A 17,002-nucleotide genomic window follows, 5' to 3' on the forward strand; every position below is an offset into this window, starting at 1 on the left:
TTCATTGAAGCCACCCAATTTGCCAAGAACTCTTAAAAATCCTTCAGATATTTAATTGTTATTGAGTACTATTGATTTTTAGTATATTTGTAATACTTTATTGTTATACATTATTGCTATGTTAGTAGGATGAAATAACAATTAAAAGATAACTTTAATGAGACTGATCGTGTTATTAATTTGAGACTGGTTAAGGAGGAGGCAAACTTACTTAAAAAATGACATAGTAAAAAAAAAAAAAAAAGTTCTCCTCCCATTCCGTATGGAAGATATACATTTTTGGCTTCCTATTTGGTACAGCTCCCCCACTCATTTTTATACCTTTACTTAAGTTTAAAAGAAAGGAAAAAAAAACAAGGGCTAAAATTTGTTTGCAGATTCTGCCTTGTAAACATCATTCAAGTGACACATTTTTTTTAGTTGGGATGGATGATAGGCTGACATATAAGCCATATTTACAGTCCTGATCCAAAATGATTTACATAATAATGAAATAATAATCTAAATTATACAGTATAAATGCCTTCCGATAAACCCACACTACCTTGGCGATCGACTGGTAGAACACGATCGACGTATTGGGCGCCCCCTAATCCACATGATCCGGTGTGTTGCAGAGTTGACATTTATGTACGTTTCCCTTCCTTTAACAGCCACTGGCTTTTCTTATGCTCCGCCACGTTACCAGTAAATAGAAATAATTACATTTCGGTCAAATGACATCTCATTTTTTTATATTTCATAGTTATGCTTTAATTCATGTTGATCCTTGTTTATAAGCTCAACCCTTCTTGACATTATATTTCAGTGATCATCTTTGCATGTTGGTGGGTGAATGATGCAAGTTGATAAGGGTATGTGATGGAGTAAGGCAGAAAGACACCTTAGCTCTTTCCCATCATCTTCACCAGGAGCTGTAAAAAACAAATAAAAGTTTATATCAAGTGGCTGTTTCACGAACCTACCATGCTTACTCTACTGTAATACTCTATGGTATACCACTGTCCACCAGACAGAAAACCATTAGCAAATGCTCCAATTGATTTTACACTACAAGTTGAATTTGTATCTGTTCATGATCTGAACAAGTTTAAACTCCCACCTACTTTTCAACTTCATTTGACCACATACAAACCTGTTCATGATCTGAACAAGTTTTCAACTTCATTTGACCACATACAAAAACATCATGTTCAGATCAATCAAGATGATAGTAGTTGCAATCATTTTAACAGCTTAATTGTATGTTTAGCTACGAAATTGGTTCTAGCCCATTTCTTTTTTTTTGTACCTTTGACTTTCAAAACAATATTTTTCACCTTAGCATTATACTTATTTCACAGATGATGCAAAATACAATCTGCATTATGTGCAAGTGTATTTTCCTGTACGTAGGATATGATGTGTATGCGTACCTTTGTTAGGCAGTACTCTCCATCGACCAGCTGTTCAATGACATTGAAGTGGTCTGTGTTGGGCACATCCTCCATGGTGACACTTATTTCTGATTCTTTTAATTTCTTGAAGGATGAGGAAACAGATAATAAACAATATATTAAGATATAAAAATGGATTTTTGAAATAACTTTCAATGTTGTTTTAAATACATTAAAACACTGTTCACACTATTCTATTTTTACACACGTTACTACACATGTGGGCAACATGCCCGCTTGGTAAAAGACATGGGACTGAGTAGTTTTGAACTCTAGCTGGAAACCGACAATCAGTCTTAATAAAAGTTCAGCCATGTTTTGTAAGATTGTATGACAGCTGGTTTCTGTCTTGTAATTACTGGTAGATGTTTCTAATAAACCCCTCGATCCCCCCGACAAAATCGAAGAGGTTCACCTCGCCCGGATTGACGTCACCGGGGCCCCACCCTGGAGCCAGGCCCGGGGTTGGGGCTCGCAGGCGAGCGCCTGGTGGCCGGGTCCTTGCTCACGGGACCCGGTCGGGCTCAGCCCGAACAAGCGTCGTGAGCCCGCTTTCCAGTGGGCCTACCACCCGCAGGAAGGCCCACAAGGGGCCGGTGCCTTGTGATTTGGGTGGCGGTTGTGGGCGGAGACCCTGACGTCCCAATCCCTGGACAACCACTCGGGCTATGGGGACATGGAATGTCACCTCGCTGGGGGGGAAAAGAGACTGAGCTCGTGCGGGAGGTCGAGCGATACGATTAGATATAATCGGGCTCACCTCTAAGCACAGTCTGGGCTCTGGGACCCAACTCCTTGAGAGAGGCTGGGGTTGCTCGCGGTGAGAGGCGGCGTGCTGGCGTAGGCTTACTTATCGCCCCCCAGCTTGCCAGTCCTGTGTTGGAGTTCTCCCCACTAAGCGAGAGGGTCGCTTCCCTGCGCCTTCAGGTCAGGGACAGGTGCCTCACTGTTGTTTCGGCCTACGGGCCGAATAGGAGTGTAGACTACCCGGCCTTCTTGCAGGCACTGGGAGGGGTACTGGACAGTGCTCCTCCCGGGGATTCCATCGTCCTGTTGGGGGACTTCAACGCTCATGTGGGCAGCGACAGTGACACCTGTAGGGGCGTGATTGGGAAGAACATCCGGCGCCTCAGGAGGGAGAAGCAGAAGGAATATTTCGAGGATCTCCTCAATCCCACTGACACGCCTTCCGCGGAGGGAGCTGAGGCTGAGGACTCAGCAGCTGATCCTCCCATCTCCTGCGCTGAGGTCACCGAGGCATTCAAAAAGCTGCTCGGTGGAAAGGCGCCGGGGGTGGATGAGATCCGCCCTGAGTACCTCAAGTCTCTGGATGTTGTGGCAGGGCCCATGCAGGTGCAGCCACTGACACGGGTCCCGTAATCGGGCTTCTCCTTATATTAGTAGGAGCCGGGACTAAGAGAGGACTGAGGGACTGCGCAGAGGCAGCGATAGTCATGATAGCACTGATAGTCATGATAGTCATAAAGAGACTGTTGAACATCGTGTTGATGCCAGCAATGATAAGCTTTTCTCCATTGTTCTCAAACTTCTCTCTGTAACTGTGTAAGGGAAGTGATTATGGCACAAACTTGTTGCTAATTGGATGACACAGAGCGTTGTTGCCTAAACAGCTATTCATTTGCGTTCATGCAATGCTCCATTTGTGCCACCTGATATTAAGGTGCGTGTTCTTGTTCCATTTACATTTATTGTGTTTGTAGAGTTACCGCTCAAATCGTGTCCAACAGGTTTCGGGGTAAATGTCTCTGTTTGTTTACCAGAGCAAAAGTCATACTTCCTTGTATATCCAACAAACAAGATAGACAAGACAACTTTCAATATTACATAAATCAACAACGTATACTGTCCGTGTGCTACACTTACATTGTAATATTCCACTGACTGCCTACGGAACTCTGGTGAATCATTCTCAGCAAAGGCCACAACAATTTGGCAACTGGACAAGGAGAGTTTAAGCTGGGGGACCAACAGACTGGGACTGTTCCTCACTGCGTCCTCCCTGCAAAGAGTTGCAACCACGAGAAACATTTTAAGACACTGGAAAACTGCCACAGTTGGAATCTTGAAGGCTGTGGCGCAGTAGGTCACGCAGTTGTCATGTCTTGTCAGGGGCGATGAGTTTGATTCCAGAGTTAGTAGGCCTGAGGTTTATGGCAAAACCTGTAGTGTAAAGAGCTTTGAGTGGTCATCAGCACTGTACAGTATCTATAGTACTGTCATAGAAAACATAAATAATCAAATAAGATATCAATGCAGTCTTTGTGGTTTATCTGGTCATTTATCAGATTATTGCTTTCTATGCATTGGGGGAAAAAAAAAAACATTTCACCTACGAAAGCAAAGACAAAAGCCCACACATAATCCTTCACATAGTTCTGTTCATTAAAACCAAATTTTCATTACCCACAACAGAGTTTGCCACACGACTCATCAGCTTCATCGTTCAATGCCCATTTTAACACGTCTTCGCCTTGAAACGATTTATGGTGTTTAACGATTAAGTAAGTCAGCCAGAACGATGCTTTGGTGGTGATTTTTTTTTTCCTCGGGTCTCTGAAAAGTAGTATTTGTATTCTTTGAAATAGCAATGGTAGACTTACAGATGAGGCAAATGCACTTCAAATAACACATGGGTCATCACACTTGTATACAAGCACGCCAAAAAACTCTTGTTGTCTACTTTGCCTCCAATGTATTTCTTTTAAACTCAAGAAAGGGTACAAAAATGGAAGTGGATGAGATGGACCAAGTAAGAAGCTAAAAACCTACCGTTTCCATGCAGAATGGGAGGAGGACTTACAATTTTACAATGTCATATTTCAAATGCGTTGCCTCATCTGCCAATCTACCATTTCCGGACTGTTCATGAAAACTACAACACTGACTTCCCTCTGGAAAGCAAGCGAGAAACAGAAAGGTGAGGACCTCTTCCACTTATCCGGACGGCAGTCATTTTTCTCACGGTTGACCAGAAAAGAGAAGGCAGCCATCAAAGCATCATTCCTGGTGAGTCATCAAATCGTTACTTTCCCAGACTTCCCTCAATTATAACTGCATAATAGACCAACAAGCATTATGCAAAAAGATACTGGATATGGCAACGAAGATCGCCTGTTCCATTCGAGCCAAATTTCTTCAAAGAGCACATCTGGAGAAGGCTGACTGCTAACACATTTTTAGTTGTTTTTATTGAGTTGTTGCTACACACTGACGTGAGACGACGTAGTCAAGGGAAATTCCTGCAAAGATTTCGAGAGTTCTCTCTGGATATTAAGGAGTTTTTTTCCATATAGCTAAACATACAGAATACAACCAACTAAATGACGACCAGTGGCTGCTAGACTTGGCATCTGACAAACGTGTTAAATGACCTTAATGTAGAGCTGCAAGGAAAAGACAAAAACCTTGATCAATAAACTGCCTGTCAGTGTTTGACAAACACTTACAAAAACCGTGATCAATATGATCAGCTTGGTTAATTGTTTCAAACAAAAAAAATTCTCAGATTGAGAACTGCCTGTCAGTGTTTGACAAACACTTTCAAGATTTCGTTTAACTGGAGCGAGTCGCTACATTCATGAGCTACCTTCTTCGGGACGATGCAGAGGTTGATTCATGCCCCGTGGCATCAAAAACTGAAACACTGTTTCGCCTGAACCTTTCTGAAGTGGAGGATGAGATTCTGACACTACAAGCTGAATATTAATATTAGATTCAGCTTAAATCCAGGGCTAATGGACAGTTGTCTGGAACTAACTCACAGAGGGAAAAAATACCCCTGCCTGAGGAAATGTGTTACCTCCTTGATTATTTGGCTTTACTTACTTATGTGAGTCAGCCTTTTCCCACATGAAGATTATTTGTTATAATTTATGGGACAAAACCTCACAGCCCCAGTTTAGGATGTCGAAAAGGGCACCCTGATGAGCCTGTAAGTTATAAAGGCACATAGAGAACAAACTGAAGTTCCTTGTGAGGAAAATTAACTTCAAGAGGAAAAACAAACTTCAACAGAGAAATGAAGCTGCAAATTTGTCAACGGACGTTTGCTTTGGACGAATTTCTACACTAGAGTAGCTTGTCTGTTGGATCGAAACATGAGTTGATGAGCTTCAGCCCACTGTCCCTGCTCTATTAATATAATTCTGTGTTCAAACGCAATTCAATTTTTACACCTTCCCTTTGGTGTCTGCTTCTGAGACACCAATTTCGATGACAAAATGTCCATAGTTACAGACAACTCTTTCACTGGAATAACTGCAGTCAAGTCACTTACTCAGTCATCTTCAGAGGCTCATTGACATAAGTTGACAAGATGGGCAGAAGGTCATAGATGCCACTGACCAAGAGAGCCCCTATAAAACAATATTGAAAACGGTGTGAAAAAACCTTGGACAATGTATTATTTCTAATCGTCTGTTCCTTCAGAAAACTGTATGAAACACTAAAGTTTGATAAGAATATAGGATACATATAAATATTTTTTGACTGCCCCAACCTGTCATACACAGTCAGATGACGCGTGTTTCGAATTTCTAATTAATGATAGGGCTTGTTGTCCGGTTTATTTAAATGCCTTTCTCTATTGCTACTGTAGATTACCGGAAAAGTACCGTATTTTCCGGACTATAAATCGCACTTTTTTCATCGTTTGGTTGGGGGGCACTCTAGCTAGCTCGTGCGACTTATACTCCAAAGCAACATATAATCCGGGAAATATGATAGTTTTCTGGAAACCGTAGTTGTCCCAAAAAGCAGACCTTAAGGCAATGTTTCCATTCAATATTGAAGGTTCACTTATGCCTATTCCTCAGTGAAGTAAAGTTGGTCAATGTCGTTAAATGACTCTTGGGAGCAGCAGAAAGTTGGACTGTGGTTCCACTCTGCATCTATACACAGTATGTCTACTTTTGGTTTACTTACATTGAATGTACAGTGTGAACTAAAAGATAAAACCGCATTGCAGTTTGTATAATTCTAAAATATTGTAATATTGTTTAACATATATATGTATGTACAATATTAATTAATACCGTACAGTAATATAAAGTGAAATGTGAAATCCAAAAAAAATCCAAAAACATTGTGTCTTTACAGTATGCATTTAAAACACTGTGAAACAAAACGTGCATATTTTATCATGATTCACTTTTTTTTTTAATCACCTTTGATTTGAGGAGTGATACCATATTGGGACCAGTCAGTGGATAGAACCATTGCAGTCAGGTGAGCCCCGGCAGAGTGTCCACAGATGTACACCCCGCTAAGTGAGGAATCCAGACATACAGATATATGGAAAATTCAGGAACAGATTTGTTTGAGAGAGAAAATCCTTGTGGTATATTACATGGGGAAAAATAAACCTGGATGAAATACCTGATATGAGGAAACTGCTTGATGACAGACACAACACTCCTGCGTACCTGACATACCATCAGGTCGATGTTGCCTAAAAAAAGGAATTGTAAAGTCACAGGCAAATGGACAAGGTTTTGAGGCCTACAGCCGGGTATGACTGGCAACTTACGTTATCCTATCAGTCTCATTCATAAGGTTTGGGACCTTATGAATGAGACTGATATGATTTGATTTGACTCGCTCGTTCAATGTAGTTAATTCTTTAAAATGCATTCAATCTAATCTTGCAAAGGCAGTCATGCCACTTCTAGTTTTATTTCTGCATACTGTGAACAGTATGGGGTTGGGTATGACTGGCAACTATGACATGCCACTTCTAGTTTTTTTTCTGCATACTGTGAACAGTATGGGGTTTTCACTTTACCCATGTTTTATAAGTGAACAACATGTAGCATTGGTTTGTGTATATTAATAGGTGTTAGCAAAGGCTGTAATGATAAATATCGTTACATATTAAAATATCTGGTTGTTTTTTAGCATGTCAAAAGTGTAATGGAAACTTCGCTGCAAATGTCTCATCCAGCGTGGTTTGCTGAGGTCAGGATGTGTTAGTTAATATTTATTTAGGGCCAATTGCGGCCCGCGACTCAAATGGTTTGCGCACGCCTGGTCTAGCTCATCTGTCCTCAACATTTTTTAAACCCAACATTTCAGACATCTGCCTTCAGTTCAGCTGCATTTTTTTAAATAACACATTGGGAATTTATCATTCAATACTTTTATTAGGAATACTAATGATTTGAAATTATGTGTTATATGCGTAGAACTGGAAAGCTTACCTTTGGGTGCTATGTCGTAGTCGACCGCAACCACTACTACATCTCTACTGATTAGAGGGACAGCCATGAATCCGGACTCCTCCTTACTTTGAGAGAAACATACAACAGTGTGAGAATACCTCAGAGGTTTGGTCTACACTGCCATACAGGGTCATTTACTCATACCTGAAAAACTGCCAGTATCCACCATGTAGGTAAATAACAAGAGGAACATCTAAGAAAAAAAAAAAGAGTCATGCTATGATGCTGAATCATAATAATGTACCAGAATGCTACTTGTGTGTTATAACAGCAAAAAAAAATGTAAATACCTAGAAGCGTTTTGCCGCATATGTAGACATCTAGTTTCTCACCATCCCCTTCACCGTATGACACATTTAGAAGTGTCTGGACCAAAGCACCGGCTTGTTCCGTACCTGTAGAACAGATTAAATTGTGTTAACCCTTTAAGATGAATGCGGGGCAATGCTAACTAATGATTAACGCTTCTTAATTTAAATATTAGAATAGAATAGGTTCTATTTTTTTAAATGTTTTTTAAAGGTCATTATGTACACCAAAATCTTTCCAAATAGGCAACAACAGCATTGCCCTACCACCACCTATAGGGCTGGAATGTGTTGGATGGATGGATATTTCTTAATGTATTATTTCTCTATTCTGAATTATCTAATCAAAGTTATGCTGCTCCCAGTCCTAGTTTGAACATCAAATGTCTAGTCTTTTCATTGTATATAAATGGAAATGATTTATATATATTTCATTTTTTGTATCTTTATATTTCATGCAATATAATTTTACAAAAATATTTCCTGAACATGAAGTGTTTGTGTATTTTCAAAATTCAAAAATAAAGGCACTGGACTGAAACCGCCCGAAACCCGTGTGTTTTAGCACACGGGCCATATGTTTAACACCCCCAGCTTTCCCGATGTTTCAGCTTCATTTGAATGAAAGTGTGTGTGTTTTCTCTTCACACAAATGACAACTGGAAATTCTGGTTTTCGACACCCTGCCCTGAGCTTTGTCTAGCAAATTAATTTTGGATTAATATACTAATAGACTGACCTTCCTTTAATGTCTTTACATGAGCGTTGATCACATCGTCTGCTGACATCCTGTGGGACCAGTGGCTCGGTGACATCTGCCTCTCCAGCTCCTGTCAGATGGAGAGATACCACTGATTGTTTGTGTGTGTTTAATCATGAGATCTCTACATGTGTTACCTCTAAATGGGACCAGAAACAAAACAAAAAAAATTGTGCCTAAACCAAGCAACGACTTTACAATCATAAAAAAACATTGTTGTGTCCTGTCACTGCCGAAATAAAGTCTAAAGTCTGTGAAATAGAATGTCTACAGCAGATGTGTCAAAAAACTAATTTTGACAGAAAAACAAGAAGAACCTGAAAAATGTTGGTTCACGGGCCACATACAACCTAATTAGATGTGTGCTCGCTTTGGCCCAGAGCCAATGTCACTGTCATTGGTGAGGAACTCCGCACCACCCGCAGGAAGGTTCAGGGGGGTTGGTACGGTGGAGGTCATAGAGACTGCTATTCCCGGTAATACCCGGTAATGGATAAGTGGATGAAAATGCCATGCCATGCTATTCTTAAAGTTAACTATGAAGACTCTCAGTCATCCAGATCCTGGTCAAGAGTTCTGTTAGGCAACTGGATGTGAAAGTTAGAACCGAAGAAGCCTCTTAGGATGAGAGATGAAACGTCTTGTTTGAGAAATGTTCACGTCCATCTGCCTAACAGAACTCTGTAACTAAATAGATTTGGGACATTTTACATCAATAGTTGCCAAGTCCACTTTTGATTTGTTTTGTTTCAGGGGTTGCCACAGCGAATCATTGATTTCCATCTCTCCCTGTTCTCTGTATCTTCTACTCTGACTCCAACTATCTGCATGTCCTCCCTCACTGCATCCATCAATGCATCTCATCAATCCAAAGCAAACAAGAAGGGGCTCAGGGATCCTAGTCACACCTCCACCTTGAAGTCTTCTGTCTTTTCCAACAGCACACCTCACTACTGTTGTACTATGTCCTCATACATGTCCTGCACCAAACTAACATACTTCTCTGCCACTCCTGACTTCCTCATACAAACCGGTGCTTGGGACCGGCACTATAAAACACGGCTTCGTGTACCCTCGTGGCTGGCTAAGTTTGCACATACATGTGTGTATATATATATATTCATATATATATATATATATATATGTATATATTTACATATACATATAAATATTCTTATGTCAACAAACAAGCAATGAAACATGTTATCACGATGACTTTAGTGAATAAATATAAACAGGGTAAAAAAACAAAGCACAAAGATAACTATTTCCATATTTTGAGATGACAATTTTAGGATGCGGTTTGAAAATTTCTTTTAGGAACTGTTTAAAAAACATTTTTTTACATAATAACTTTGCACTTCTCCTCTATCCATTACACCACCAAAAAACTACAATATTAAAAATTGTCAATACCCAACTAAAATGTAATAAATTAACCATGTTTTCATGGTTAGATAAATATTAAATATGACGATACATATAGTGCCACGTGTACATCTTAAAGCGTGTCATTATAAAGAGGCTACGTAAACACCAGGCCTTAAATTCACCACTGACGTCACATATTCAGTCACAATTTATCGTCATGGAAAACAAAACAGAACAAACAAACAACATATATATAAATTTATATATTGTTTTTAAGGTCTCGGTCGGTCTGTGGTGTTCATAAATCCCTATTATCATTGGACCAAACTTAGCTTAGCTTTTCTTGATAAAGGTTACGGTATACATGTTGCGACCAAATTACAACAAGAAGTATTAAACACAATAACTGCGTAAAATGTACTCACCTCGTGGCTCATTTCTGTCCAGTGCATTGTTTTGTCTTTTCAGTGTTTTAAAAGTTGAACCCAACACGAGTGTTACTCAACGCCTTGGACTTTCAACTTTACGTTGAATCTGTATCGCAACAACAACGCATGAAGCAAAAGACTCGATTTATAACTTCTCGGTAAGGAGTGGTCGTGTTTGTTCATCAAACAAACAAACATGAAATCTAGAAAAAGGAGTTTGACAACTGACAGTGAAGACTAACATTTCATGTGTGGCCTCAGAGTTGTATTGCAGTGGTTGCATGGTTAATATTACCATTCATTTTCTTATGCTGTTTTGTATTGTTTTATATATTGTACATACTGTATGTATATATGTTTTAATAAAGTTATTTATGATTGATAGGTGTTGTGTTTAGTTAGGAGCTAATAAATGAACGAATGAATAAACAAATGGTCCTTGTCATTGATTACTTCCTTTACTTGATCAAAATGACTTAACATGTTCACCTTATGGACAATTTTCCTCATGGTTCTCCGTGCAGGCTATGGATAAAGCACTGTTTAGAATCCATTTGGCCCACTTTAGAAGACTTTTGGGAGAATTCCTCTCTATCGGTAACGTTAAGTAGAACCCCTGAGGAAGTCATGTTGCCGGAAGTGTTGACGTTCGATCACATGTCTAACCGTGCCACCGCTCGCGCACCAAATTCTTATTGCGCCCCGAAGGCGCTAGTTCTTTATAAAATTTATGAAGTTGAGATCGTGTAGTTCCTAGACGTCGGAGCGAGATGAAACAATAATCGGGTTCATCTTATGGCCTATAGAGCTCACAATGTGCACCATATGTATATATATATATAAACATATAGTCATAATAGTTATTCTTATGTTTTTAGGTCAGGTGGCGAAAGAGCTTGTTTGACTTTTCAACCATGGCTTAGGCCTTAGAATGGTAAAAAAACAAAACAAAACAAAAAAAACCTCTTTACAAACTCTGCTAATGATTTTTTGTTTTTCCTTGTAACACTAATGAGCTTTTAATTCATCCCACTTTATTAAAGTGTTCTTTTTGTCTTTATGAGGAAATACTCATAAAGACATAAAATACTTCTAGGAGTAGTTTTAAATAACTATACTTTTTGCTTGTACTTGAGTAGATTTATGAAAAAGAAACAATAGTCTTACTCCGTTACATCCTTCCTGCCTTTTGGTGTCCTCGCTGAATTTTTTTCAGAATGGGAAGTCTGGTGTGTATGGCACAGATATGCACAGAAAATGTAAAATGTCAGTAAATATTCAAGTTGTTGTACAGTGTTTTGAGGAAATGGATAATAAATGTTGCTATATAAACTACATGTAAGATTATTCTCGAATGCATGAGATGCAATAAATGTTTCTTTTGCTCCTGAGTCAAAATATAAAAATCTTTCAACCCGATATCAGCTTTTTTTAAACACGTCAAAAACACAGACTGAAGTGATTTAAGTGTCAGATGTGAACAAGAAATCTTTTGAGTGATCAGAAACCAAAAAAAGAACCATGTTTTCCACCAAGAATTAAGACATTTTTAAATTATAAAAAAATAAGCAAAACAAACAAGGTACACATTATCACAAAACAATACATCACATCAAAAAGCAAAAAAAAAAAAAAAAAATCAACAAAGGAATGTATAGTGATACAAAATTGTAAATATCAAGACTGTAAACGCAAATTTACATATATATTTGTATATATGTTTATGCATGTGTCCTGAGGTAGATGGCAGCACTGAGTCAGACGGCCTTCTAAAAGAAAAACTCTGCTACTGCAAGAAAGGGAAGGAGAGGGACTATGACTATTAAGGAGGATGATTATTATTAAGAGTTTGGATTTTTATGGACTAATGGAAATGCATGTTTCCACCTGAGAACTTAATATTTATATTTATAATGGCAATAAGAATATGTCTGTCTGATACATGTTCTCGTGAGCAAATGTATGAGCACACAAGAAGATGTAGGAGAGAGTTGACATTTGACACTTTGACAATGGTAAATTTGAAAACCGTCTGTATAAAGCAGTGCTTCTCAATGGAGGTGTAGGGGGTGTCCTTAACATTCATTAAAACAGGTGAGGTGTCATGGCATATTCATGCTTGAACGATGAACAACCCTTTGGTCACTAGATGGCAGCAGAGCAGGCTTTATTAATCATTAATCGTTTTCAGCACAGAGTAGATAAAGCGCTTGCTCAGTGTGTGATTTTTGCTCGGCTCTACATGTTATTGTTGATATAAACTGAGTATAAACAAATATGTATATAGAGTTCTCCACATTTCCCATTTCTTAGTATAAATATGTACATATATAGTATATATTAGTGATGTGTCGTTCGCGAGTGATTCGTTCAATATGAACAAATCTTTCATGACTCGTGCCTCCTGAGTAACGTGAAAGATTCGGGACTCGTGACTCCCGAGTCATATGAAAGATTAGTTCTTATTGAACTCACGAATCACTCACAAATCACTCACTGCAAACTCTCTGTGAACTAATTGTTCACTGTGAACTAATCTTTCATTGCAAACGAATCACTGTGGACTAATCTTTTGCTGTGAACTAATATTTCACTATGAACGAATCACTCCCTGTGAACTATTTCGCCGTGAACTAATCTTTCGCTGTGAACTTATCTTTCGCTTCGTTCTCGCAGATTCGTTTCATTTGTCACGCGGCAGCGAGCTCGGGTCTCTATTGCTCTCATTCATCTTCACATTGTGGTGTGTTTTCTTTTTGTGTTTTCACATGGTCTAAATGCTTATAGCACTTTGTCAGCGGAAGCAAACCATGTTGCCTTCAGTATCTAGTGTCGGAGAACCACAGCCTTCTTTACAACGCACACAATAGGGCTAAAGCGCCACCTGCTGTAAAACGAATGAAATAATTCGTTAACGACTCGTTCATTTTACTGTTCGAGAGTCAAAGATCCGAATTAGTAAAAAGAGTCGGTCTTCCCATCACTAATATCTATACACAAGTATACGTGCATTAAACTAGGTGTATATAAATCTGATATATATTATCCAATAGGTAGATTTCACACGTCAAAAGTGGAGCGCGTTTAAAACTATAAACCGATTCCTTTAACTATCGGACTTGTATACGGGTGTACAAATCTGACGAGGTATCCAACAGAACACCGGCAATGACGCAATACGACCATTTCCGGCAAACGAAGTATCCTTAGCGTCCATCCGGGGAATAATATTAAAGGGACACCGCTATGAACAGGCGTATAATCTTTTTTCTTTTTTCTTTTTTTAAGCTGCTGGCTAACCAAATAGCGTTGTCTTCTGGTTTATTGCCTTGATACATTACATTTATTATTATTTATTAAATTACTTTATCTTTTTTTTAACTCTTGTTTCATGCTCCTCCCTCGCGCCTGGCCTTGAGAAGCTCCACGACGATTGGGTATTTTTTGTCCACATAAAGCCGCCAGGAATCGTAGGCGCGCCAATTTCAACTGCATTTCCTAGCGGACGCGTTACTGACAAGAATTGTTTTACTTTGTTTATTTCTTTATTTTGGGATCGCTCGCACTACAGTTAACAAATGGACTGCGTGAATTTCCCCAAAGTTCTCCCGAACTCACCGAGGAAAGCTCGAGGACAAATTCAGGTTTGTCATAAATATACACAAAATAATAGTTGAAAGTAAACTGAATTAAGCAGAACATAAAGCCGAAAGATTAATTTGCGTTTTGTTTTGGAAACATAATATTAACATTCGCTTTTTGTGCAGGTTATCTTTGGGCCCATGTTTTCAGGAAAAAGGCAAGTTTTATCTAAAAACTTAGACAACATAGAACAAAACAATACATTACAGTCCCGCCAAGTCGCTTGCGTTGTTTAGTCAACAAAAGTTTGTGTCATTGTGACTTTACTTTGCATTGCTTTTATGTACCTTATTGTACAATGCAACAATATAGTTATTTTATCGTAGCTTTGAGAAAGTCAATGAGTGCTATTCCAAATTTTTGCCTGTAAACCTGCCAAATTACGATTCGTATAACCTGTTAACCTACTTGTTGCATTACAGCTGAATTACAGAATAAAGCAAACATTTTCACGTAACGGTGAGGCATCCAAATAAATATAAATAAGTGTCACAGCCGTTGTTCCGCACTCTACACATTTCTTGGTATCAAATTATATTACTGTGACACATTTCCTGTAATGTTAAGAACATGCATGCATATTTCTTTCTAAAATAAATAAAAAAGCATGACAGCTTATTATTGTGATTAATTTTGCAGCACTGAACTGATGAGAAGAGTGCGGCGTTTTCAGATAGCCCAGTATGTCTGCCTGGTGATTAAATATGCAAAAGACACACGCTATTCTGACAAGGGCATGGCTACACATGATAAGTATGATTTATTTCATTGTTTTTAACAATTTGAAGTACATTTTCATTGTAGAACCTGTATATTTGTAAACACATATATATATATAAACAGTATATGTATGCGTGTATATGTACAGTATATATATGTGTGTGTGTAGATGTGTATATAAACTCAGTGTGTTTATATATAACCCACATGTAATATGTCTGAGTCTGTTTTATGAGCTGCCTTTCTAAGAAAATAATTAAATAGTTTATTAATTATATTACATTATATTTATATTGTGTCCATCTCACCAGGAACACAATGGAAGCCGTACCTGCCAACTGTCTACGAGATGTAAGAAACCTGGCACTGAAAGCCTGCGTTATTGGGATTGATGAAGGACAGTTTGTAAGTACATTTACTGACAGTATGGTTAATATTAATTCAGTGGAACTGTGTGTGTTGTCCTAACTTATTGTCTTCTGTATTGCTGCAGTTTCCAGATACAGTGGAATTTTGTGAGGAGATGGCCAATGTAGGAAAAACTGTTATTATAGCTGCACTGGATGGAACTTTCCAGAGGAAGGTATGATGATGTGATAATGATAATTAGGACAAAGAGCATCAGGTGAATTAATGAAATAATTTGTCCATAAAAAAGACGATATGAGCAGAATTTATAAATAATTTGCATGCACTGCATTAAACAACGGCTTTTGTGCCCCATTAAGGCCTGATGTTTTTGTATTGAAATTACACATGTTCTTGCTGTTTTCTGCGCTGTTAAGCCATTTGGAAACATCCTGAACCTTGTGCCACTGGCAGAGAGTGTGGTGAAGCTTAATGCAGTCTGCATGCAGTGTTATAAAGAAGCTGCATATACCAAGAGACTTGGTGCGGAGAAAGAGGTATATACTGTATATACTGTATGTGTGTATTCAAGATTAAATAAGGATATATAAGTGATGTCAAAATTATTATGTCAAGTTCTATTTACCTAAGATGAATCTGATTTAAAATTTTAACTCATGGGCCGAATGAGGTGGACTGTATATCATAATGCAGTCTTATTCTTGTTTTTACTGTTTTACTTTGAGTCAACAACCTTCCTTTGAAGGAAACAAAAAATTAAATCAACGTTCGATCAACTTTATTGATCCCATATTTGGGAAATTCTTGAAAATCAAAAAAATTCCCCCATTTAAGAAATAAAACCCCAACTAAACAAAAAGCAATGAAGGTTTTAAGTTATGTGAGGCCTGATGATGACGACAGGAGGTTTGCTGTTTTGAGTGACCTCATTGTGGCTGCCATACAGTTGACCTTGCTGTCACATATGCTATAAATTAGCAAATATTCAGCTTACACAGCTGACATACGTTCCAGTTTGTGATTATTTGAGCTTCCTCACACAGAACCCGTGCACATGCAAAAACCACAAGATTGCGCTGGCTGGTTACTAGTCGAGGCTAATCATGCTTAAAAGCAGCTAATTCCAAGATCTGGCTATTAATCTGTACATTTCTTCTTTTTTAACAGACCTGTAAAAAAGTGTTTTTTGTATATTTCCTTACATGTGATACCTTAATGTCTATTTCATAGGTGGAAGTGATAGGTGGAGCAGACAAATATCAGGCTGTATGTAGAAAATGTTATGGTGGTCTGATGGAGGAGAAAGAAAATTACTTTTTCAAGAATGAGACTCCACAACAAATCCCCGTGGGAACGCATCTTGACAGTGGAGTACCCAGGAAACTTTTCTCTTCCATACATCTGTGAATATAATCACTTTACAAGACATTCAGTTGTCATTTTCTAAGTGTAAGTTGTGTGCATTAGTTCATTTTGGAAAAAGGCGTATTTCATTTATCACATTGCTATTATTTTGTTTAACGTGGAGAAAATGAAATGTCCTGTCATGTCAGATTTTATTGCTCGTTTTAGTTCTGTGTTTATTGGAAATATATTTCATTATTAATTGGCTGGTTGATAAATCAGGCCTTTTTACCTTATGGCTTTTAGAAAACCTAATGAGATATTTAATGCTTATTACATATAAAGGGCACAAGCATGTCGAGTGAGATATTTAATGTTTACTACA

The 17,002-nt window shown here is 38.3% G+C and overlaps 2 protein-coding genes across 4 annotated transcripts; one reads left to right on the plus strand and one right to left on the minus strand.

The window, feature by feature from the left end:
• Positions 1-428: 428 nt before the first annotated feature.
• afmid (arylformamidase) lies at positions 429-11,187 on the minus strand. Of its 2 annotated transcripts, XM_008317839.3 has the most exons (12): positions 11,032-11,185; positions 10,540-10,648; positions 8,723-8,813; positions 7,966-8,070; positions 7,820-7,868; positions 7,655-7,740; positions 6,834-6,906; positions 6,623-6,720; positions 5,734-5,812; positions 3,321-3,456; positions 1,416-1,520; positions 429-914 (listed from the first exon to the last, which is right to left on the minus strand). In XM_008317839.3, the coding sequence occupies exons 2-12, from the start codon at positions 10,564-10,566 to the stop codon at positions 885-887; spliced, it is 879 nt and encodes a 292-aa protein (XP_008316061.1). In that variant the 5' UTR covers positions 10,567-10,648; positions 11,032-11,185; the 3' UTR covers positions 429-884. The 2 variants fall into 2 exon arrangements, with proteins under 2 accessions (XP_008316061.1, XP_016890581.1); XM_017035092.2 differs by lacking the exon at positions 10,540-10,648 and having other exon boundaries at positions 11,032-11,187.
• A 2,505-nt stretch (positions 11,188-13,692) lies between these two features.
• On the plus strand, positions 13,693-16,741 carry tk1 (thymidine kinase 1, soluble). Of its 2 annotated transcripts, XM_008317840.3 has the most exons (7): positions 13,693-14,186; positions 14,310-14,341; positions 14,824-14,937; positions 15,216-15,309; positions 15,398-15,487; positions 15,690-15,809; positions 16,504-16,741. In XM_008317840.3, exons 1-7 carry the CDS (start codon positions 14,121-14,123, stop codon positions 16,678-16,680), a joined length of 693 nt encoding a protein of 230 aa, XP_008316062.1. In that variant the 5' UTR covers positions 13,693-14,120; the 3' UTR covers positions 16,681-16,741. The 2 variants fall into 2 exon arrangements, with proteins under 2 accessions (XP_008316062.1, XP_024914660.1); XM_025058892.1 differs by lacking the exon at positions 14,310-14,341.
• The last annotated feature ends 261 nt before the right edge of the window (positions 16,742-17,002 follow it).

This window comes from Cynoglossus semilaevis, chromosome 9, assembly GCF_000523025.1.
Source record: "Cynoglossus semilaevis isolate Cse_v1.0 chromosome 9, Cse_v1.0, whole genome shotgun sequence".
Taxonomy (NCBI): domain Eukaryota; kingdom Metazoa; phylum Chordata; class Actinopteri; order Pleuronectiformes; family Cynoglossidae; genus Cynoglossus; species Cynoglossus semilaevis.

Bases quoted from the DNA above. Each gene is read 5' to 3' on its own strand.
- afmid (XM_008317839.3), bottom strand. From the start codon at position 10,566: ATGCACTGGACAGAAATGAGCCACGAG. The intron at 3,457-5,733 runs GTAAGTGACTTG...AACTCTTTGCAG, and splicing joins GAGCCTCTGAAGATGACTGA to GGAGGACGCAGTGAGGAACA. The intron at 915-1,415 runs GTACGCATACAC...TGTTTTTTACAG, and splicing joins GAGAGTACTGCCTAACAAAG to CTCCTGGTGAAGATGATGGG.
- tk1 (XM_008317840.3), top strand. From the start codon at position 14,121: ATGGACTGCGTGAATTTCCCCAAAGTTCTCCCGAACTCACCGAGGAAA. The intron at 14,187-14,309 runs GTTTGTCATAAA...CTTTTTGTGCAG, and splicing joins AAGCTCGAGGACAAATTCAG to GTTATCTTTGGGCCCATGTT. The intron at 14,938-15,215 runs GTATGATTTATT...CCATCTCACCAG, and splicing joins GGCATGGCTACACATGATAA to GAACACAATGGAAGCCGTAC.